The sequence below is a fragment of the Cololabis saira genome, chromosome 3, assembly GCF_033807715.1.
Source record: "Cololabis saira isolate AMF1-May2022 chromosome 3, fColSai1.1, whole genome shotgun sequence".
In the NCBI taxonomy this organism is placed as follows: Eukaryota; Metazoa; Chordata; class Actinopteri; order Beloniformes; family Belonidae; genus Cololabis; species Cololabis saira.
This window is the reverse complement of record NC_084589.1, coordinates 37,955,717-37,980,127: the sequence shown is the minus strand read 5'-3', so window position 1 is coordinate 37,980,127 and position 24,411 is coordinate 37,955,717. Positions and strand designations below refer to the sequence as shown.

The following is a 24,411-nucleotide window of genomic DNA, read 5'->3' as shown; positions in this document are numbered from 1 at the left end:
ACCAAATTCTCAAAAATTAAAAACCGAAATAGACCGAAAATGGAAAAAATAAAAATGGAATGTGTTTAAAAATAAAACCGATTTCATACGTTTGCTGCCCTGGATCTATTTGATAATTCTGACCCACGATGTTTCTGAAAGCAGTTATATCAGCATTCTGGGAGGTGATTGGTCCTTACAGCATCATTAGCTGCAATACTTGCTGTTGAATCTCAATATAATACTAGTATTAATATGTTGCAGAACTACACATTCATATAATTCATGCAACAGCTGAAAAAACAGTTTTAATAACATTAACCCAAATCAATATAGGAATCGGATCGGATCGAACCAAATCTTGATAATCGATTCTGAATCTTAAGAATCGAATCGATTCTTTACATTTGAATGGATCCCCAGCTCTGGTCATGTGGTGGAAACGACATCAGGGCCCGCCCTCAACTCCAGCCCTGATTGTGAACGTGAGCTGGCCCTTCTCGTGTTCCTCCCCGGGCCTCAGCCTTTTCTTCCAAACTAGGTCTCCATGTGCCATTCTTCCCCCTCTTTGTGCCCCCCAGTCCCCCAGTCCCCCAGTCCCCCAGCCCCGGGCCCGTTGCCCCGTCAGAACAGCCAGCCCCCTGGCAGCGGCCCAGTGCCAGCCCGGCAGAAGAGAGCTGGCTCTGCCCTGGGAGCCTCGCTGACCCGCTCTCAGCTCATGAAGCTCGGCCGCTGCAGGGACTGTGGGGGGGAGGACGGGGTCAGTAGATCTGCTTCCTGTCCACCTGAGACATGTCCAGGGAGGGGTCCGTGCTGGCGCTGAGGAAGTGCCTGGCCTGCCTGGAGTTCATGTGTGAGTAAGCCGTCCGGGTCGTTGCTGGGGGAGTTCTTGTGCCGTTGTTCCCGGTCCATGTTTGCCAAGACCGAGACCCGTTTTGTAAAGAGGCTTTTGCAGCTCGTAGGATCAGTTTGTGCTCAAACTGGGACGTCCATCGGTCTGATACTCCGACGTTAATCAAAAGTCGAATGTGATAAAACCGCGGGCAGTACTAAGTACCCCGTTGCTGCTTCCATGGAGTTTAAGAGAGTAGGTTGGCCATCGCTGCTATCTCAGTCACAAAAAAAGAAGAGGGCTGTATCCGGGGTAAAATATGTGTGTGTGCCAAGAGGGAAAGACATAACTAGTACCTACTCGACTCTACTTGGCCTGGTTTCTTTTCCACTACAATTCAGCAGCTGGATCAGAAGTAGGAGGTTGGAGCGAAACTGCTGTGACGTATTTGATTGTGTATCGAAACGAAGAAGACAACAACACTAAAGATGTAGAACCTGGAGGAGATGATAGATGTGCTGCTGGGTCTGTGGCTTGTGTTCGATATCAAGTTAAAACATGAGAGTGAGAGAAGCTTCAAGCAGCGACGCTTTTTAATTTTTAATTTTTTTAGTTTGTCTCGGCGCTGCTGAAAAGTCCATTGGTAGCCGCGAGCAGCTATGAAGTAACAGAGCTCCTGGTAGATCTGGTCGTTCCTTATCGCCCGTCTAGATCCCTTTTTAATTCTCTCCTCAGCCACCAAGTTTATGAACATCTGCACCTCAGACTTGGATCAGAACAGACTTTTACTGCAGTTGTCTGTCGAATAAAATGAATAAGAATCCGCCGTCAGAGTAGCTCTTTCTCTGATGTCACATCCTGACTCAGACGTCTGACTCCAACCCCCCGACCAATCGGTGGCCTGTAGTGTGATGACGTCAGATACAGCCCGACCCCCTAGTGGGAAAGAACCAAACCGAGGCCAGTCGAGTCGGGCTGAGTAGGTACTAGTCGAAAAGTGCCAGTCTCCTAACTATTTGCAGCTCAGTGAGAAGGATTAGTCACAAGTGGGAAACGTTAAGACATTCGCCAGAGGTGGACATCCCAGAAAACTACCAAACCATATGAGGCTCAGGGGAAACAAATGTATAAATCCAACCCTTCGGACATCACTGAGCTTGTTGAACGATAAATAGCAATTAGAAGAAGTCTGGACCGGAGAAATCTTCTTTAGTCTGAAAAGACAATAGAAGCATGACTGAGGTTTGTTTAACTGTATCCAAATAAACCACAAGACTTCTGACACAATGTCCCAAAGGTTAATGTCACAGTTGAGACCACAACCGTGTTGAGGGGATGAAATACCCGGGTCACGTTGGGTCAAAGCCAAACACAGCAGAAACCCCTCGCTACCAAGTCCAGCGATGGAGGGGTGATGATGAGGACGGGTGATGATGAGGACGGCACCTCAGTGACTTGGCGGACCACCAGCTCCTCTGAGTGCCGGCTGCTCCGGAGTCACATGACTGAGAGCTGCAGTGGGTTGGAAACAGGACAATGATCCAAATAACGTCAACAAACCTGCTTCAGAACCGCTGAGGAATAAAGGAACCAGGGATGTGAGATGGTCTCGTTATAGTCCAGATCTCAACCGAACCGAGACGCTGTGGCAAAACCTCAACAGAGATGTATATATGTGAAGACCCAAAAATGTGTATTACCTGAATGAAAAGAGAAAAATGATGTCAAAACTGATGAAGTTACTGCTATCCAGGCCATTTTTCTCATTTCCAATTTACCTTTTCGCCTTAATTCTATGAAAGAAGTCGGTGGCACAACGAAAAACTACTTGAGATGGTCTGAGATTGTATTTTTTGTATATCAAGTCCCAATGACACTTTTATAGCTTTTAAATCCAGTATTAATAGAGGTAGGACTAACTTTTCCTGACGACTGACTGAATATACGTGTGATGTCGTCCACCAATCATGGCCAAGTGCAACCAGTATTATGTTAACGTGTGCTGGGACTAATTGTGTGATGAGTGTGAGTGTCCATGAGTGTCTATAACGGATGATCCGCCCTGTTGCTTTTACAAACCGGTTGGATTTGATATCATAAAATATATTCTAAAGGAAACTGGATTGGGCTGCTACAGAGTTTTTTCACATTTTAATAAAGAAGACGAAATCAGGGCAACTTACAATACTTGCAAAGTGAATATTTCGTCAAAGAGAACTACTACCAACCTGCAACAATATTTGTGCACACAGCATGGAATAACAATCAATGACTCTGGCGTTCAGTGGAAACACAAAGCAACAGTTCAATTATACAGATATATACATTTTAACAGAATACACATGTATTATTTTTCCCAGCAGGTTCTCTGGTAAAATACAGAGGATGGATCTCACATTGATTGATTACTGGACGAACACTGTACTTCCTGCCCACTGATTCCATTAGATAACGACAGTAATCCACGTAAATGTTTTGTTTTCTTCCTTCTTCCTCCTCTTTTCAGCACCGCTGGGCTTCTTTTCATCTTTGTGTTGTTGTGTTTTCTCTTCTCGATTACTCTCCTCTTCCTCTTTCGCCACTTCCCGCTGTTTGTTTTTCCACCGTTATCTTGGATCCGTTCTGCACATGTGCAGTAAGATGGACTGATCCAGTGTAGTGGACACTGAAGGGGGCCTGACACACACTTAATACATGCTGCTGGCATTTATCGAAATTTAATTTATTTAATTTATTCAGCAGAATGGAAAGAAATTGGATTCTTAAAAATCTTATCAAGTCCCATCCCTAGTCTGGCACCAACCCAACAATACGAGGGCGGTCAGATTCATTCATATGTTTCGATTTTTACTTCGTTGTTTAATAAAAACAACTCCATAAGTCAGTCAGTAAGTCTAATACATAGTTTGATTCTTTACCCACATGTTATGTTTTTGGACTGAATTAGAAAATGTGTGACTCTGGGTTTGGATCAGAAATGTGACGGATCCAGAGCCGTGTTGATAAAAGCAGAACAGGATGTTCTTTCTGGTCAGCGCTCGGACGGAGGGATCTCCCCATTCGGGCTCATCAAAGTCACGTGACGTGGTCGAGGTGAGACGGAGGTCACTGGACCGCGTGTAACTGTCGGGGCATGTTGTCATCCAAGAAAAGTGAAGTTATGTGGAGTAACTTCCAGTAACTTCCTGTTGAGTAACCGAGGCCGTCGCTGACGGCAGGGCGGGGGGCTGTGAGACCGGCCGGCGTTCAAGCTGTGGCAGCAACGCTGCTCGGGGACCTGGACTCCAGGCCTGGATCCAGGACGGAAGAGAGGAAGAATCAGAGCACAGCACTGAAATCAGGGCAGGAAACAATCCAAAAGTTGTTCTGCAAGATCCTGTTTCTCTCAAATATGTGCTTCTTACGTTAAAAGTGTCCCTTCGGAAACGCCTGGAAACCTCAACAATTATGAAATTAAAGTTGCTCATCGTCTCCCACGGTCTCGTCTGGACACCAAACATGTCACATCTCACTTGTGGCTGAATATCCAAATGCAGTCGGTCTTTGATTTCTACATTTCACAGCCACAGTCAGAGGAACAAAAAACGAGTCTCATCCTCGGGGCACCATGAATATCTGATCATATCTGATCTGATCAGAGCTGGGACGCCGTTAGAAACCAGTGTCCACATCATGGTGGCAGAAGATGTTTGTTGGTTCACCTGACTGCAGAATAGCTTTTAGCTTCAGACTGTTTTCTTTGAGCTTTGGTCCAGAGAAGATGGTGGATTGTGTTCACACATGTCTTGTTCTTTGCATGAGGTCCACGCACTAATGTCTAGTAGAGAATCACATCTGTTTTTAATGCGGTGGTGCCTGAGGGCCTAAAGACAACAAGCCTCCAGTTCTGACCTTTGACCTTGCCCCACGCACACAGAGATTCCTCCTGATTCTCTGAATCTCTTTGATTTTACCAGAGGTGTATAATCCAGGTGCCATAAAGTAAAAACCCTGTCCAGCAGTTGTTCCAACCCTCTGAAGAAGCATGTGAAGACAATGCTACAGCAATTTCTGCTGTTTGCAACATGGGAATAGGATGTTTTTTGCAGAGGTGTTTAATCCAGATGCCATAAAGTAAAACCCTGCTGTGTTTCTGGATCCGCCTGTACATTTAGAACAGGTGTTTTCACTAAGGACCTACCATTTACCTGCAGAAGAGCTGGTTTAGTATTTGGTTGGAACAACTGCTGGACAGGATTTTGACTTTATGGCACCTGGATTATACACCTCTGGATTTTATAAACTGTAGACAGTGGGGTCTTCAACCACTTCACAATTTTACACGTCAACGCCGCCGCTGCCTTGGATGTGGCAAAAAGTGGAGCGACATTCATTCAAACTCTGGTTTAATGAATGAATATTAATGACTGTGTGTGTGTGTGTGTGTGTGTGTGTGTGTGTGTGTGTGTGTGTGTGTGTGTGTGTGTGTGTGTGTGTGTGTGTGTGTGTGTGTGTGTGTGTGTGTGTGTGTGTGTGTGTGTGTGTGTGTGTGTGTGTGTGTGATAAAGAGAAAGACAGAGAGAGAGAGACAATGGATTAATTCAGTGGTTCCCAAACCTTTTTTGCCAGGCCCCCCTTTTGTACGTAACAGAATTTTCGAGCCCCCCTCGATACCAACACAGACACACATCTTTTGCATTCAAATGCGACTGCAATTTATTTCATTTATTGAACATATGTGCAAAAAAACTGTCCATCTCTGTAGATTTTCAACCAGACCAGTTCACAGAGATTGAAACAACAATACAAACAGGAGCCAAAATCTGAACATTTGCTCTACAAAAATGACACCTTTAATCCCCACATCTTTTCAGTGATGTGAGTGTGTGCAACACATTTCTTTTTTTCCCTTTTTACTGTACAATACAGTATGCATTACTTTCAACATATTTTTTTCCAAAAATAACCAGCTCCCTGAGGAAACAAACCCAGCAGCAACAGCTAAACAAATAATCAAAATTTCAACAATTGCTCTGCAAAAATGTCAGCTTTAATCCCCACACCTTTTCAGTGAGTGGGGTGGGCTTGCTTCATGTTACAGATCCTTTTAAACCGGGGTTGCAGGTGAGAAACTGCCACATGCATCTACCTCAGTAGCACCGGGTAGTCCCCAGTAAGATTCCTGAAGCAGCAGGTCCCCGGTTAGATTCCCGCCGGCCAGACTATTACTTCATGTCATTCCCCTTCTCTCTTCCCCCTATTTCCTGTCTCTCTCTCACTGCACATATGTATTGAAGGCTAAATCTTAAAGAAATAAAAAATCTTTAAAAATATATATATGTGTGTGTATATATATATATATATATATATATATATATATATATATATTTTTTTAAGATATAACAAAATATATATATATATATATATATATATATTTTTTATTTTTTATTTTTTTTTATTAATCTACCTTCCAACCTCGCCGCGCCCCCTGCTGCAATAGCGCCGTGACCCCCCTAGGGATATACTAAATAGTGTTAGTTAGAGTAAATACAGGGATTACATGGTATCAGAGAAGAAGAAGAATACAGAAGGAAGGAGAGAAAACAAAAACTATGATCATATTTCATAAAATTAATAGAAATATTCTTTTTGGTGCTTGTTTGATTTCCAGATATATTAGTGTTTGTGTCTGAATGGATCAATGAAGGACATTAGCTTAAAACACCTTTTGGTTCGGTCCATTTCATTAGTTTACCGGTGAATTTGCCACATCCAATGTGACGGACGCCGTGACGCATCACAGCAACGGGCCACGCCGCTCACTGAGGCGTCTACGTTTACATGTCTGTGGTTGTGTATTCCAGGGCCAAGGGGGCCCGTGTCATCTCTGCTTTTTGTAGATTCATATTAGAAAAAATTAGTAATGCTTTATATAAATGCTCCTAGCGTGGTACAAAAAATACAAAAATCACCCCCTCAGAGTTTACATGGCTGAGAAATCAAACAACTGAGACCCAAACCAGGCTGTAAATATTGTAACGAACTGTAATGTGGAATGTTTAACTGTTCTGTTCTGTTCTGTTCAGTTTACTAAGGCTGCATCCGAAATTGCATACTTCCACCCTAATGAGTAGCAAAAACAGTATGTGAGATTTTCTGGTGCGTCTGAAACATTAGTACGTACTCAATAGTATGCTCTATCCATACTCAAATTTATTAGTGTGGATTGATGGACACTAGCTAAGCAGAAACTTCCCACAATACAATGCAGCTGTGTTTGGTTGCTAAGTGTAATATATAATAATATTATATAATGTCATCTTGTTTCGGCCAGAATAAACGGGAAATAGCGGAGCGGAGCTGCTACTGCTGCTGTGACACGTCACTTCCTCCCAACGGCAGGAAGTGACGTGTGCGCTCTTAATAGTACGTCTGAATTAATGCATAGGCTACTACTGATATTTACTCAAAAGTGTGCCGAACTTAAGTATACTTTTTAGTATATACTGTTTAGTATGGCATTTCGGACGTACCGATGCTGTTGCAGCGGCCTCCAGTGGCCGGTAGAGGAACTGCACCACACCCACATCCAGGAGAAGCGCGTGCCCATGGACGCGCCAGATTTGTCAATAAAGATGTGTAACTCCTCCCTTCTTTCGCATTCCGCTGCTTTGACCCTCTTATCACCTGAAAATGTCCTCGGGAACGCGCCTGGGCTCGTTCCCCATCTCCCAGCAGCGGTGGGCCCCCCTGCCCGGAGGCGCTCCAACACATGGCTGGTGTTATTGTTGCTCCAGAGGTCCACTGCTATGGCAGGCCATAAGGGCCAAAAACCAGATTTGAATTAACATGCTGCCGAACAAAGGGGGCGTAAAAAGTGGCGTTTTGAGCACAAAAAACGGCGTAAAAAGCAGCATTTTTTTACGAGTCGCTAAAAGAAATGTCTTTTCAGCCTTTTCTGCATATTTATTGTGGTAAAAAAACAGTGCTCTTGATGAGCCATCAGGTTGAGAAGGCCAAGAGAAATTGAAAGAGGTGACATTCATTTTTATAATAAGATAAGATGAATCTTTATTGTCTCCCTTAGGAGAAATTTGTCTTGGACACGAGGCACGGCGACAATCATACTCCAACAAACATAGAAACAACCCTGAAGTCTTGCCCAAACATAGAATCAAACCACAGCTGAGACCTCAGCAATCATATTTTACCCCCCTACAAGATCAATAACACCTCCTGGTGGAGTGCAACAGGTACACCGTACAGGATGCATTCAGTCGTACACACATGTCAACACTGGTATAATTTTCCTCATAAAAGCTTTTAAGGATGTTGGTGGGATTATGTTCCAGTTAGATGACTGCAATACTGGAAACATGATTTTTCTTTTTTTTTTTTTTTATATGTTTTATAAGTGTATATATGTGCATTATTACTATATGTGATATATACATATATATACGCACACATATGCGTACACATACATAAATATACACATACAAACCCAGTGTTTTTTTTTTTTTTTTTGTTTTTTTGTTTTTTTGTTTTTTTTTTTGGGGGGGGAGGGGGCGGGGGGGGGTGGTGACGACATCCACTGCCAATCCAGGAAGCAGGAACACACGGAGACACACGTCAAGCACTGGAAATCTGCAACAAAAAAAACCACAAACAAAGCACGAAACCGGCACGGAGCCATCCAAAACACGAACAGCAATCGACCTAAATCTTGAGATCTGATCGCAGTCTGAGCTAAGCTATCGCTACCGCTACCTAAACCCAAAAACTAGAGAGCCAGCATGCAGGTGAACAAGCCAGTGTGTATGTCTATGTGTGTGTGTGTGTATGTATATGATCATGCATGTGTGTGTGTGTGTGTGTGTGTGTGTGTGTGTGTGTGTGTGTGTGTGTGTGTGTGTGTGTGTGTGTGTGTGTGTGTGTGTGTGTGTGTGTGTGTGTGTGTGTATGCATGTGACTAAATGACTATATGTGTGTGTGTGTGTGTGTGTGTGTGTGTGTGTGTGTGTGCGTGTGTGTGTGTGTGTGTGTGTGTGTGTGTGTGTGTGTGTGTGTGTGTGTGTGTGTGTGTGTGTGTGTGTGTGTGTGTGTGTGTGTAATAAACCAAACAAAGCTCCACCTGAAGTGTATCTATAGTGGGGGAGGGGGGGAAGCAACCCCGCCACCCGTGAGACCAGAGGCCGACAAGGAAGAGCCCGGAACCCAGGCCACCGGCAACCCCACAGAGGGGAGAAGTAGGAGGGAGGCAACCCACCGCCTGCGAGGCCCCCCCCCCCCACCCGGCGGCGGCCGAGGGGGCCCGCGGGCGGGGCCCCCACGGCGCGGAAAGAAGCAGCCAGGGACCCCGCGGCGGCGGACCGCGACCCAGGCAATCCCCGGCCACCCGGTCCGGGCCGGACACGCGGCCAGGAGGCCCTCACCCTTCAGGCCAACGACCCCCACCCGGCAGGGGGCCAGCCTGCCCGGAGAGACAGAGCCGCCCCGGCCGCCGACGCGGGCAGGCGCACCCGTCCCCCACGAAAGTGGCCCTCCAAGACCAGAGGGGCGCCCCGCCGTAGAGGCAGCGGGGGGGACCGGAGACGGGCCCGGAGAGAGGGAACCCCCCAACAAGGCGACACCCGCGCAGGCCCGACAACGGAGGGCGCCAGACCCAGGCATCCCATTCATTCATCCATTCACCTATCCGATACCTATACTAATAATAATATAGTATACTATACATAATAATAATAATAATAATACTAATAATAATACTAATAATAATAATAATAATAACCATCTTTGTATAATATAATATTGATAAATTATTAAGTTTTTGATGTCCTGCCAATGGAGGCTCAAATCCTCCATGGCAGGACCCTTCCATACCGCATTCTCACCGACACAGACATACGATCACGCACCGTTTCCCCCTCCCCGGGGGGATCCAGCACCGCCAGAAGGCACCCCAGGCTGCACGGCGGGCCCCGCCAGGCCCGGGTAACCCGACCCACCCGTCCCAGGCCCAGGCCGGTGAGGGAACGCGGGTGATGTGGGACCCCCTCCCGCCCCTTGTGTTGAGTGCATGTGATTAATGCCATAAAAACAGGGAGGAGGGAGGGCCAAGTATCGATTGACACAGACCCCCCCCCCTCCCGAACTACGTGTCCTTGTCAAATGTATTTATTAAGTGTTGAATGTGCAGTGTCTATTTTGCTGTTAAAACCGTGAGGCGGGGAGTGCCAGGCCCCGCGGGACAGTGCCCCCCACGACCCGGACCCCCCGCCTTTCGCCTATGTGCGTATGAATCGTGTAGGGGGGGCAAGAGGGGGAGCGGAGGCCGAAGCCAGGAAGCAGGACCAGCAAAGCCGGCCCTGATAAGACACCCGCGTCCCCCCACCGGCCGTCCAGTAGACGGGGGCCGGCCCCCCGAGCCGGGCAAGGGCCCCACCGTACCCCCAAGGGCGCCCCCGGCGCCGCCGGAGCCCCCAGACGGAGGGGGAAACGGTCCAACATCCTCCCATTCATACTGACAACATAAGACATAGATACCTGGGAATGGCGCCACCCCGCCGCCGCGCCCGCCCGTGCACCCCCCGGTCAGGGGAGGCCCGCTCCCCGGACCCGGCCCCACCCCCCCCCGAGGCCACCCCGGCGGACACCCCAAGGGTCCCGGAGTCCCCACATCCGCAGGGGCACTTGGCCCCCGCCCAGCGACGGAGGACCAAGGCAGCAATGCCCCCCCCAGCGCAGACAGCCACCCCCCACCCAGGCAGGGCCGGGCCCTCCGGGTGGGACCCCCACGTCCACGGCCCCGCCCCCCCCGGGAGGCCCGGAGACGCCCCAGCCACAGCCCCCCGCCCGAGCCCTCCCCAGCCACCCCCCCCCACCGCCATGAGGTAACCCCCCCCACAGGCCCCCAAGGCCCCCACCGGCTAGGGACAGGGCCCCGCGGCCCCCCCCACCGCCCCCCAGGGGCCACCAGAGGCCCGCGCCCCAGACCCCCCAAGCCGACCCCCAACCCCAAGGGCTACGAGATCACCACCCCCCCGCCCCCACTAGGTAACGAAGCCAATAAACGGGGACCACAGAGAGTGCAATTCAGCCGAATGTTGTTCAGTGGAGGCAGACATTATCTCACTACTAATATGATCTGATAAAAGATTCCTAAAATGGTTGATACATAAACTGGATTTTTGTTTCCAATTTACTAAAATGGTTTTCTTTGCGATACATAAGGCAGTGAGAACCCGGTGTGTCCAATTAGGATCTATTTGAGTGTCTCCCAGGTGACCTAATATACATACCGTGGGGCACACTGGGATTCTGTGGTTGATCCATGTGGATAAATCCTCACAAATCTCCTTCCAGAACCTCTGTACCGGTGTACAGAACCATAAAGCATGCATATAATTATCTGGGGTGTTCTCTGTGCACTGTGAACAGATATTAGAGGTGACAAAGCCCATCTGGAACATCCTTTGTCCAGTATAATGTATTCTATGAAGAACTTTGTACTGTATAAGTTGTAGGTTTGGGTTTTTAGTCATAGTAAACGTATTTAAGCATATTTGTGACCAAGAAAACTGGTCGGTATTAAGAGAGAGATCCGCCTCCCACTTAGAGATCGGGAGAGAGACTGAATCGTCCAGTTTAGACACTAACCTGTAGAGTTTTGATAACAACTTTAAAGTGCTTAGATTCAATAAATCTATTATCTTAGCGGGAAGTTGTAAATCTAATTGGCTAATTTTGTATGTTTTATTTATTATTGCCTTAAGTTGTTGATACTCTAAAAATTTATTCCTGCTAACTCCGTATTGAACAATAAGTGTATTGAAAGGTACAAACTGTCCTCCTACAATTACGTGCTGTAAGTACCGTATTCCTTGATCTCTCCATTGAACGAAGTTAACCATCTTTTTATCATTTTTCACGATGTCTGGGTTGTTCCATATGGGTGTACGGTCACATGGAAAAAGTGAAATTTTAGCTATTTTAAGAAATTCCCACCAAGCTGATAAAGTTGTGCTAATATTAATGCTTTTGAAACATTGATGACGTTTGATACTTTGACTAATAAATGGTAACTCTGAGATTTCTAGTTCATTACAAAACACTTGCTCTGAGTCCAGCCATTGACTATCTAAAGGATGATCTTTTGACCATTTTACAATATACTGTAACTTACTGGCTATGAAGTAATACTGAAAATTAGGTAATTCTAAACCTCCATATTCTTTGGATTTTTGCAATGTCTTTAAACTAATACGTGGAGTTTTATTTTTCCACAGAAATTTTGATACATATGAGTCCAACGATTTAAACCAGGAAAGAGGGGGTTTGCATGGTATCATTGAGAAAAAATAATTTACTTTTGGTAAAACCATCATTTTAATGGTGGCTATTCTACCCATGAGTGAAATGGGGAGAGAGCTCCATCTGGAAAGATCATCTTCTATTTTCTTTATAAGCTGAACATGATTTAATTTTATTAACTCTGACAGCCTAGGGGAGATGTTTATGCCTAAATATCTAATGTTCCCTGATTGTAATTGAGTATTGGTTATATTCCTAAAATTGCAGTTAACACACAAAACAGTGGATTTAGACCAATTAATAGAATAATCAGACAGAGATGAAAATCCCTCTATAAGTGCAATTGTCTGTGATAGTGAAGATCGTGAGTTCTGGAGGAAGAGGAGTACGTCATCCGCATAAAGACTAATTTTGTGCTCTAATATTTTACATTGTATACCTTTAATATTTTGATTTTGTCTAATAGCTGCTGCTAAAGGTTCAATAAATATTGCAAATAATGAGGGAGAGAGAGGGCAACCCTGTCTAGTGCCTCTTTGCAAGGTAAAACTTGTAGAGATTTGATCATTTGTCCTTACACGTGCCTTGGGAGAGCTGTATAATATTTTTATCCAGTCAATGAAAGATTCGCCAAATCCAAATTTATGCAAAGTTGCCAATAGAAACTTCCAATTTACCTTATCAAATGCTTTTTCCGCGTCTAAGGATATAATAGTAGTCTCCTGTTTATTGATACTCGAATAGTCTATAATATTTAATAATCTGCGAATATTAGTAGACGAATGTCTACCTTTAATGAAGCCTGTTTGATCCGGATGTATAATAGAAGGGGTGACTCTTTTCAGACGTTCAGTAATGGCCTTGCTAATTATTTTAAGGTCTACATTTATCAATGAAATTGGGCGGTAGCTCGATGGGAGCAAGGGATCCTTGTCCGGTTTTAATAAAAGACTAATATTAGCAGAGTTCATATTTAAGGGTAAGCTTTTATTCTCCCTAGCATTTAGAATCATTTTATAAAATGTTGGTGCTAATATACTCCAGAATTCCTTGTAAAATTCAGCTGGGAAACCATCTGGGCCCGGAGCTTTATTATTGGGCATATGTTGAAGAGCTTCATGGAGTTCTCCTATTGAGAGCGGTGAGTCTAAATTCATAACCTGTTCCTGATGTAACTTCGGCAGATTAATGTCTCCAAGAAACTCATTAATGGATTGATCAGATGGTTCAATTTGTGACGAGTATAATTTATAGTAAAAGTCTCTAAAGACTGAATTTATTAAACAGGGGTCATGTGTAACTCCCCCTGACTGGTCCTTAATGGATGTTATGGTTGTTTTTTCTTTGTTTATTTTTAATTGATTGGCTAAGTATTTTCCCGATCTGTTAGCATGTGCAAAGTTTTCCAGGCGAAGCCTTTGTACTAGAAACTGCGTTTTTGCGTCAATTATTTTATTTAATTCTATTTTAGTTTTCCTTATTCTGTTAAGGATACGTTCGTCTGCAGAGGTCTGGAAGGCCTCCTCTAGCGTCTTTATTTCACACTCTAATTCTTTTGTTTTTAAGTTGTCTTTTTTTTTCTTATTTGAAGAAAAGGAAATTATTTTGCCTCGCATTACTGCTTTTCCTGCTTCCCATAGAACGCTCGCTGATATTTCCGGCTGGTCGTTATTTTGTAAAAATATATCCCATTCTTTCTTAAAAAAATTAATAAAGTCAGGGTCTTTGAGCAATGATGTATTAAATCTCCAAACTTTGGAGGATGATACGCTCCCCCTCTTCCCCAGAGTGAAAGAAACAGGTGCGTGATCGCTAATAATGATTGGGTGAATTTGTGATTCTGAGATATCTCTCATCAGAGAGCTACTGACTAAAAAATAATCTAACCTAGAAGATGAGTGATGAACGGCTGAGAAAAAAGTGTAGTTCCTAAGGGTTGGGTGTAGAGAGCGCCATGTATCGCAAAGACCCAGATCATTCATGTATTGCTTAACAATACTTGCTGACTGCCAACTCCTGTGTCCGCCTGCATTACTGAGCCTGTCCACTCCAGGGTCCAGAACCATGTTGAAGTCTCCTCCGATGATGACTGTGTTGTCTAGGTGAGCAGAAAGTGAGGTGAAAAAAGAGTGAAAAAACGAGGAGTCATCAACATTTGGACCATATACATTAGAAATACATAAATTCAAGCTTTGAATTTGCAAGACTAAAATTAAATATCTACCCTCTGAGTCAATGTGAGTGTCCTTTACGGTGAAATTTACTCTTTTATTAATGAGAATTGCTACCCCTCTTTGTCTGGAGTTGTAACAGGCGCAGAAAACATGCGGAAATTGTGCCGTGGCCAATGCATCTACCGAAGCTTTAACTAAATGAGTTTCCTGCAGTAGGACAATGTCCGCCTGCAGAGTTTGTATATGGTTAAGAAGTTTTAATCTCTTTGCCGTGTTCCCGGCTCCGTTTACGTTCCAGGTGACAAACTTTAATTTATCCATAATCCAATCATTGAAAGTAACATTATATGTAAGTGGTAATGTTGCATGAAAAGCTGTTGTATGTGTGTGTGCCATGTTATTCTAGATGTGTGAAATGTGTGTTTGTACCAATTTACCAAACCGAGAAAGAAAGTGCAGCAGAGTGGGACATAGAGGGAAAAAAGAAAAAAAAAGGGGAAAGGGAGTGAGGTGGGGGGGAGGGAGATAATTCTAAACATGATAGAAAAAGAAATAGAGAAAGTAAAAAAAAGAGAGAGAAAGGCAATCACCAGTGTGAGCCTATAACTTACCGAGACTAGCAGAGCAAGAATTATTAATACATTAATATATGCCGAGAATATTTTATGAAACTGTATCTAATCTAATCACCAAGTGTTTATGTAACTATATCTAACCTAATCACCAGTTAGTAAGAAAGAAAGAGAGGAAAAGAAAGTAAATTTTGTACTCATCCTTTTTAGAAGAGCCAGGGCGTGATGTTGGAGTCGCGGTACAGTTGTCCGTTCACGTACAGCTTGTCCACGGTGATGACAGCACGAGATCCCTCCGTCATGAACCTCCTCCGGACCGGGAAGAGGACTCGGCGACGGTCCAGGATCTCCCGGGGGAACTGGTCGTTCACGGAGAACGGCAATCCGCGTAGCTGTGGCCCCCTTCTTCTCACAAGCTCTTTGTCTTTATAGTGTTCGAATTTAGCAACAATGGGCCTGGGTCTCTGGGCTTCGGGTCTTCTTCCTCCTAGGCGATGGACGCGGTGAAACGTGATGGAGTTCGCCAGGTCTTCTGGAAGCTTCAGGTGGTTCCGGATGAAATCCTGGACGGATTGTTCAGGATCTTCATCAGGTTTCTCCGGGATCCCCGAGAACACCAAGTTGTCCCTCATGGAACGAGCTTGAAGGTCTAAAACGGCCTCCCTTAAAGATTTATTTTCATTTTGGAGTCGGCTAAAACCCTCTGACATGGATTTCATCGACTTCTTCAGATTGGTGTTTTCAGCCATCAATTTTTCCACCTGCTGGTTACCGTATTCCACAGCTTCTCTTAATGACTGGAATTCCTTGTGCAGGACTTCCACCAGGGATAAACGGGAGTCATGGGAGGCCAAGCGGGTGTCAATGGACCTCAGAATGTCCTCGGTGGTATTTCCTGGAGGAGAAATTGCTCCAGGGGAATCCTCAGGACGGGAACGCTTCGGCGTGGAGGACGCGCCGGAGGACGCGCCCCCAGACTTCTTCACCATGACAAATCTCTCAAAATACTCGTCTATAGATGCGTCTAAAGATTCGCTTTGCTCCAGGTTGGGTTCGGAATTATATAATCTAACTATAAACTACCCTTTCGTTATTTTAAACTGAGAATATAATCGTTTTTAAAGCATTTATTGAAAACGAAAGTATTACCTCGCCATGTTGGATTCTGCTGCCTCGTTCTCGCGATACTACCACATCTCGTGGTGCGTTCGCTGCTGCTGGGAATCTTCGCTGCTGCTGGAAACATGATTTTCAACACAATTTATCAACACATTCAGTCCCGATTTGGAACATTAGATGCATTCTGATGAAACAAAAATTGTTCTTTTACAAAGATTGGTTGGAGAACGGTAGATGGTCTGTTCTACACTTTATCTTGCAAAAAATAAAAAAACACCTAATTGAATGCTTATTTCTTTATTTTCATGATCATTTAAATTTTGGCTCAAGGGCATCACGACTATCCATTTAATGCGTCAGCAGTTTAACATAGATCTTATTCTGGATGAAAGAGAAAAACAATCTCTGCATAGAGACCCAATCAGACAGGCGTACAAACAAACGGAGCAGCTATCCTGCAAAGGAGATCTGCGATGGACTGATGTTTCTGCTCTGATTCCTTTCTCATTGGCTCCTTACAGTTCGCTTTTAGTGCCTGGAAAGAATTAAGGGGTTGGGATCTTAAGTTTGAACGAAAACGGCGGTTTTTATGCGTGTTATAGTTGCATAAAATGCAGCTTTTTACCCGCGTTCATGAACGCGCGTTAAAAGTACCTTAAAGAGCACCTTTTTTTTTGCCATAATAAATATGCCGAAAACACTGAAGAGACATTTCTTTTCGTCTACTATTAAGTCAAACTATTATTCTGCTGAGTGTATAGAGCACCAAAAAGCGGCGTTTAAGGAGCGCGGGAAACTCACACTTTTTACGCGACTCGTATAAAGGCTGAATTATGGTTCTGCATTAAATCAACGCATAGTCAACGCAGAGGCGGCTACGCGGGAGTCTCTCCGTAGCCTACGCCGTAGCCTGACGTGCATCTCCCGAAAATTGTTACTACGCGTCGAGGCAACGCAGACCCAACGCAGACCGAGAGGGCTGTGATTGGTTTGCTTGGTAGCAACGCATTTCTGGTTCCGTTTCGTGAAGCAGCGCTTCTTTCAGCGCAACTTTCAGCGCTCTTTTCTTCGTGTATATGTGATTTTTTTTTTTTTGGCGTGGGTTTAACGCAGAACCATTTTTCGATTTTTTTACCAACCATCATACATATCATACATACATAATTACAAAAATGATATTCATATGTAATCGTACACTTCTTTACATTATTGCAGGCACTTAGATAACTGGGCTGTTTCCCCACCCCTACCTCCCCCACTCCTCTGGCATGCTCCCTTGCTGGCTTAGAGAATCTGTGGTATTTAAACATAAGAGAAAAGAGAAAAGAAAAAGAAGAAAAAATAAATAATATCTGTAATATAGCGTAGCCGATGGCGTTGGGTCGCGGTACGGTGTGCGTCGCAGCATACCCTACGCCTTCGGTTCTGTGGTGGTGTGACGCGGAACCATAAATCAGCCTAGGCGGATTTATACGCAGCTTTAGCCCTGCCCACTGCAGCTTTAGCCCCGCCCACTGCAGCTTTAGCCCCACCCACTGCAGGCGTCGACAGTACATGCCGCTTTCAGTGTGAACGCTCCAAACAGCGAGATGCTGGCGTCGGGAGATTTTTGACGCTTTCAGTGTGAACGCAGGGTTACAATTGGATGTGCATTTGAATAAGTTTATTTCATGTACATAGTTCTAACTTTCTTGATTGCCTTAGACAGACCCTCAACAATTTCTGCTTTGGTCCCATTAGAACGGGCAATAGAAAGTTCTAAAGTCAAGACGTCTTACAGCATGGCAATGCACTGGGAGATATGAAGTAAGTGTGGGGGTTTCCTCCTCATTATCAACATTTTCTGAGAGAAATTAAGTGATGGATGGGAGTCATCATTTAACAACAAAATAATTGGATTACAAGGTATAATGGTTCCGATTATATCACCCTTCCAGAGGTGGGTAGTAACGAGTTATATTTACTCTGTTACATTTACTGGAGTAAGTTTTGGGAAATTTTGTACTTTTAGGAGTAGTTTTGAATCACTATACTTTTCACTTTTACTTGAGTAGATTTGTGAAGAAGAAACTTTACTTTTACTCCGCTACATTAGGCTAAGTTGAGCTGTTACTTTTCTTTTATCCCCTTTATCCACGTCCGCGTCAATCTCATGACATCACTGGGTGATTCTTTGGGAAAAATGTTTGTTTTTGCATGTTTTGTCACATTTACACAGACTCAAACACACACAGAGTTTCTATGAGTTCATGGGCTTGTTCTAGTTCTGCCTGGTTAAAAAAGAAAAGTACAAAGGCTTGAAATTTTGTGCTACTTGTGCTTAATTTATTTTTTTATTCTGTTATTATTGTATTTATTAAAGTACTTGAATTTACTTTAAGATTATTTTAATTTAAGATATTCTTTATTAATTTATTTTATTTTTTTATTGATTTAATTTGCCTGAAGATGATTATTTTGAACTTTTGTCTGTTTGAACAAAATAAATAAATCAGATGTTACTCAACAGTTACTCAGTACTTGAGTAGTTTTTTCACCAAGTACTTTTTTACTTTTACTCAAGTAATTATTTGGATGACTACTTTTTACTTCTACTTGAGTCATATTATTCTGAAGTAACAGTACTTTTACTTGAGTACAATTTTTGGCTACTCTACCCACCTCTGCCCCCATCCGGGATGCTACTTGAGATCAAAAAAACTCCACATCTGAGCATTTCCACATTGTAAATCGGGCTTTATGGCTTGCCATAGCCTGGTGTTGTTATTGCTCCAGAGCTCCACGTGAGCCGCGAGACGCGCGTCCCACTGGCTCGTGTGCGCATGCGCGAGGCTGGGAGGAGACAGCCAGCTCCGTGGACCCGCAGAGCGACGCGCGGAGCGGACGGGACACGCAGACCCCGCACATCTCCAGTTCACGGGCGTGGACGAGCCTCCAGTTCTCGGGCGTGGACGAGCCTCCGCATGCCCGACGGTCGCGGTGAGTGTCGGTCTGTCCCCCCACGATGCGCTCCTGTCCGCGGGGTCCAGATCCAGCCTCATCTCTGCGGGGGTTATTGGTTTTCGTCGCGTTTTGCTGTGAAAATCCACCGAAAAGCGCGTGTAATAACCTTTTACGCACTTTTTTCCACAATTCAACAACTTAAACCCGAATCCAAGCCATGTTTTTATTATGTTTCTACTTATTCCACAGAGTTGTGTCCATGTCATCTTTAATTTAATTACTAATCCCCCTTTTTCCATTTTCACTAATAAGAAACATTTGCTGCCATTTTTTTTCTTTTAGCCTACAAATCCAACATTTTGGCACTGCAATTTTTATTTTTATTTATTTTTGTTTTTGTTTTTATTTTTAGCCTTATTTATAAAATCTTTTTACTTTTATATGGGTGTTTGGTGTTTGGGGTGTTTGATTTGTAGCTATATGACAGTGCTATGAGTGAGATGGAGACGTCACCTCCCAAAGGGATTAATAAAGTAATCTGAATTTTAAAGGACTATTAAGTCAGAAATTGGCATTTCTGTTTTCTAAAATGATTTTTATTTGAGATTAATTGAGATGTGCTGCTTAAAATCTTTGATCAGCTGCTTTGCTTCATTTTGAAACTCATATTTTGTTTCGTTTTCACTACAAACGGCATGGAGTCTGATGTGGGAGATTGTTGCATGTGATCTCTGTTTTTCTTTATTCCCTCTTGTTTAAATGAGTGACCTCATGGTGTTGAGCAACGTGCTGCTGGGTTCCTCTTCCTCGCGCGCGGTTCCCGGCTCTGTCGTGGTGTAATGGGGGTTTGGTTCAGAGTCGTCCCTGCTGGTTGTGCAACGTTCACTTCCTCCATGTGGGATGCAGAAACAGGAAGTGACCTCAGAGGAGCGACCTCTGCATGACATCACCCCTAAATGAAATGAAAACATTTCTCGTGACCTCACGTCTGTGTCAGCGGGTGCAGGGTCGTCACGTGACCTCCACCAGTTACCGTGTGCGTTGGAAAAAGGACGGGTGTCGGGATCTACGAGTGTTGACATCAATGCGGTTTCTGACGCCACGCTGTTCTTACGGGAATTCAGCTCTTCTTCATTGCTCTAACAGCCACCACAGGAAGTTGCACAGTCCTGCCTCCACACTTCCTGTTTTGAGGCGGCAGGTGGACGTGAACTGTTGGGCGCCGGTACGGCGGCAGTACGGCGACACACGGCCTTTAGATGGGACGGGGGACCTTTTATTAAGCGTTTAAGCCAAATGTCAGATCTACTTTATCTGAACGCGATACAGTTGGCTAAGTGGTGGTGATACATGGCCGGTGTCAGATTGGTCCAACACTCAACGATATCAGAATTGAGCCTTTGTCAGCCTTCTGATTGGTCCCTGACTGACCAATCAGAAACTACTTCGGGGTCAGAATATCTGGTTGGACCAAACAGACGTCTCTCTCGTTCACATCAATGGAAAAAGCCTAGTTTTTACTTGCCTTGTATCAAAATTTAAATCACTGGATTATTTTTTTAAAACTTTGTATTTGTAAAAAGGAACACTTGTAGCTTACTGAGGGTGCAGTGTATTTTTATCCCCAAAATGGCAGAAATCCGATCTGTACTGCCAAAACAAAGTCGGCTCGGCAGCAGCTACAACCCATAGCTACACCCGCAATAGCCTTTTATTTATTTATCTTAAAAAATAAGAGGGATACATTTCATCCCAAAACCAACGGTAAATTACGAAAAATGTCTGCTTTGGATAAAGCTACGTGGACAACCGCACCTTCCACCGTGCTATCGGCTAAACAACTCACTCCACGGTACCTGAAGTGTTGTTATTTATATCTAGTTGCTGTTGATTTTCTTTGGTACATGAATTAGAAATAAAGTGATGTAAAACCCTGTTTTTACAATGGAAGTGGACGGAAGAGACGACAGTTTGGTCTGACCTAGCAACGGGGACGGGACAAAGGCAAGTTTATTTGTATAGCACAATTCAACACAAGGTGATTCAAAGGCCGCGTTCAGACTGCAGGCAAATCTGATTCATATCTGATTCCTTCTCATATCCGATTTTCAGAGCTGACTGTCCACACTGTTTTTAGCAAGTGTCCAAATCGGATATGGCTCTGTTCAGACTGGGCCACATCATTGACTGATCTGACGGGTTGCCGTAGCAACGACGTCGGAGCGGAGGCGTCACCCAGCGCGTGTATTGTGTGACGTCATGTAATTTTGTTTCTTCCTCTGTCCAAGGTCTGCTGTTTTCGGCATCTTCCGACTGCTCCATAACTGTAACGTAGCTCCACAACTGGAAATGGGCGGGTGGTTTGGCGCACGGGTCTGGTCTGGCGTCGCGTAGAGTGACGTCACTGACAGTCAAATTCGATCTGAGTGTTTGGAGCTGTTCAGACTGTGACGCATCTGCCCAAATGCGACATGAAACTACCTCCCAGAGGTGGTTTTGATCTGGTTTGCAAAAATCGGATCTCATGCGGTTTGGGACTGTTCAGACTTCAAAAGAGTCATCCAGTTTCAATCTGGATGGGCTAAAAATCGGATATTGGCTGGCAGTCTGAACGCGGCCAAAGTGCTTTACATCAACATTAAAAGCGGCAAGACACAATTAAACAGTAAATAACAAATAAAATGATAAGAAAAGAGGTAAAATAATAAAAAGCACAAGTTGTTAAAAAGTAAGGGCAGTAGAGTACAGCAGGTAAGTATTTAATCTAAGATTAGCTTGAGTAAACAGTAATGTTTTTATCCTGATTTAAAGGAGCTGACAGTTGGAGCAGACCTCAGGTCTACAGGAAGTTTGTTCCACCGGTGAGGAGCAGAATAACTGAACGCTGCCTCACCTTGCTTGGTTCTGGTTCTTGGGAACCACAACAAACCAGATCCAGATGAACCTCAGGGGTCTGGGAGCTTCATAGGAACTAACAGATCAACCATGTGTTTTGGTCCAAGACCATTCAGGTCTTTGTAGACCAGCAGTAACATTTTAAACTCTATCCTTTGATCCTTTTAAAGGGTCAATTGGAGAGCGGGAATGATACTATTAAAACAAACGTTTACCCAGCGGCGGACGCTGTTCTCTCTGTCGCTGGAAATCTAAAACTAAAATGAATCACATGTTGATCGCTTTGGATCCATTGTCGTGTCGTGTGAAGATTAAACTGTTGTCTGAGTTTTTTCTGGACCGAGCTGCATTAAACCTGAAGTAAAGTCAGGAACCGAAGCGATCTGTCCCAGGACTCGGAGAGGTATGGTTGCAAACTCCCTGAAAAATAAATAAGGGACACCTCAACCCGATGGCCTTCACCTTTCCTGACGTGGTGAATTTTTTTAGCCCCTTTTTTTGTGAGTGAAATGATTTTTTTAACTATTTGACTTAGGGCTGTTCGATTTTGCCCAAAAATAAAATCTCGATTTTTTTTCTCTCAAAATCCGATTTTCGATTACGATTACAATTATTTTGTGAATTGACAAAAGGCAAAGAAATGATTTCAAATATGCTGTTTTTTTATTGAACATTTGCCCCATTGGGCTTTAAATGCAAACTTTGCTCTTATTAAACCAAAAATGAATGAATAAAGTGCAAAACTCTGTAAAATAAGTTGAAAAAAAGTTTTAAAAAATAATAATAATAAATAAATAAAAAAATAATATAAAGTTTTATCTCTGAAAAAAAATATCAGCAAATCAGCACTTGCAAACATACAGTAAGTTATATTTCCAATTAAATAAAACAAGACATTTTCTAATTAAACTAAACTGGGTCTTTGCATGCTAAATAATAATGCAACCCATGAAGGAGGTAGAGGTGTGTAATGTCAGTCATTACATTTGCTATTCACATTTGCAAGTTTTTTGCAAGGAACACGAGCCGGTCTACCGCATCTGGCTTGAGGGATGCCCGGTGGCATGTTACAACGCCCCCTCCTACACTAAAGAGCCTCTCCGATGGGGCACTTGTTGCAGGTATTGAGAGGTATTTCCATCAATCATTAATATGTGTGCAGACAAGGTAAAAAAAAAATTAAAATTCGATTTTACGATTTTCACGTTTTAACATCGTTCTAATTACATAATCGCGATTACGATTTAAAATCGATTTATCGAACAGCCCTAATTTGACTCGATCCTGAATTGAATTAGATGCATATTTTTGAATCCCATGAACACATGGAAAACAAATTATTATCTAGCAGTTCACTTTAATACAAAATAACCAAATGAACTGAATAAAATAAGTATCTTTCTTAAACAGAAGCCTGTCCTGATTAGCTTAAAATTGTATAAATTTATATAAAACAATAGAAAAGAGCGCAGAACATCCATTCTGTAATAGTGCACATTTTTAGTGCAATAACAAAAGTGCAAACAGAAAGTCTGTAGAAAACTTGTAAACATATTTGTGCCTCAAAGGCCATGACTGTAGGCTACAGTTGTAGTAAAACAGGAAAAAATAACTCATGAACCACAGCTCAATGCCATTTTCCATTGGCATTTTAGGACTATTTTTTGACTCTCACAGTAATACGGGACAAAGTGCTTCCCTTTTCAGCTCAATATGGGATGCGTACTTTAGTTTATAAATACGGGACGATCCCGTTTTTCAAGGGACGGTTGGCAACCCTACAAACAGCCGTTGACAACCCTACAGAGAGGAGACTGTGATTGGAGCAAACGGGTGCAGAGCCTCAGAAAGGCCCGGACAGATAAACGGGTTCTGGATCGCGTCCGGTCTGTCAGGCAGGTGGATGAGGCGTGTGAAAGCCGGCTCTCAGGGCGCTGCCTCTCAGGGCGCTGGCTCTACGGGTCGGGTGTGATCCCAGCATGCAACATAATTGTCCTCCCACGACAGAGGACGTGTTGAGACACAACAGTGGAATTTTCCACAGACGGAGATAAGCCAGTGGGGCGGGAAGGCGGCGCAGGTCACATGTGCGCGTCGGAGTGGGCAGCGCTGCGTCTGCATACCCTGCTCGTTGCCAGTTTCAGGCCCATAAAGACGTCCATTGAGGCAGGTCACATGATGAGATCATGAGAAGGGGAGGGGCAGGGGGATCTCAGATGTCTGGATGGGAACAAAATAAGGAAGGAAGTGTTTTGGTCAAATTCAGAGTCGATGCAGGACTTGCAGGTAAAAGGCCGTGTGGAAGTGGAAGGAAGTGGCAGATGCTTCGGTGCTCGCTCCTTAAAACCAAAATAAAAAAATCTCTTGTTTCTGTCGTGTTTTACATCCAGCAGAGTTTAAATACAATTATGGATGTTAAAAACGCGGCTTCATAAATATTCTCAGCTTCCATCCAAAGTGTTTCTGATGCTGCTGTCAAAAGTGGAGCCAACCTGATCTTTCACACTCGAAAAAGAATTGGAAAAATAGAGGTGATTCCTTTTAAAATTTTAACTGTTTTTTTTTTTTTTTTAATCTTCTGTCAGTAAAATTATGCAAAATCTAA

At 43.9% G+C, this 24,411-nt stretch overlaps 1 protein-coding gene across 2 annotated transcripts in view; it reads left to right on the top strand.

Annotated features, from left to right (window-relative positions):
* Window positions 1-694: 694 nt before the first annotated feature.
* Window positions 695-24,411, top strand: part of paqr6 (progestin and adipoQ receptor family member VI) — a 77,199-nt gene continuing 53,482 nt past the window's right edge. Inside the window, exon 1 of one of the 2 annotated variants that reach the window (XM_061717439.1) lies at window positions 695-832. In XM_061717439.1, coding sequence (XP_061573423.1) covers window positions 772-832 — 61 coding nt within the window. In that variant the 5' untranslated portion in view covers window positions 695-771. Of the gene's footprint in view, window positions 833-18,827; window positions 18,948-24,411 lie in introns of those variants that run through there. The other variant, XM_061717441.1, reaches the window with a different exon arrangement.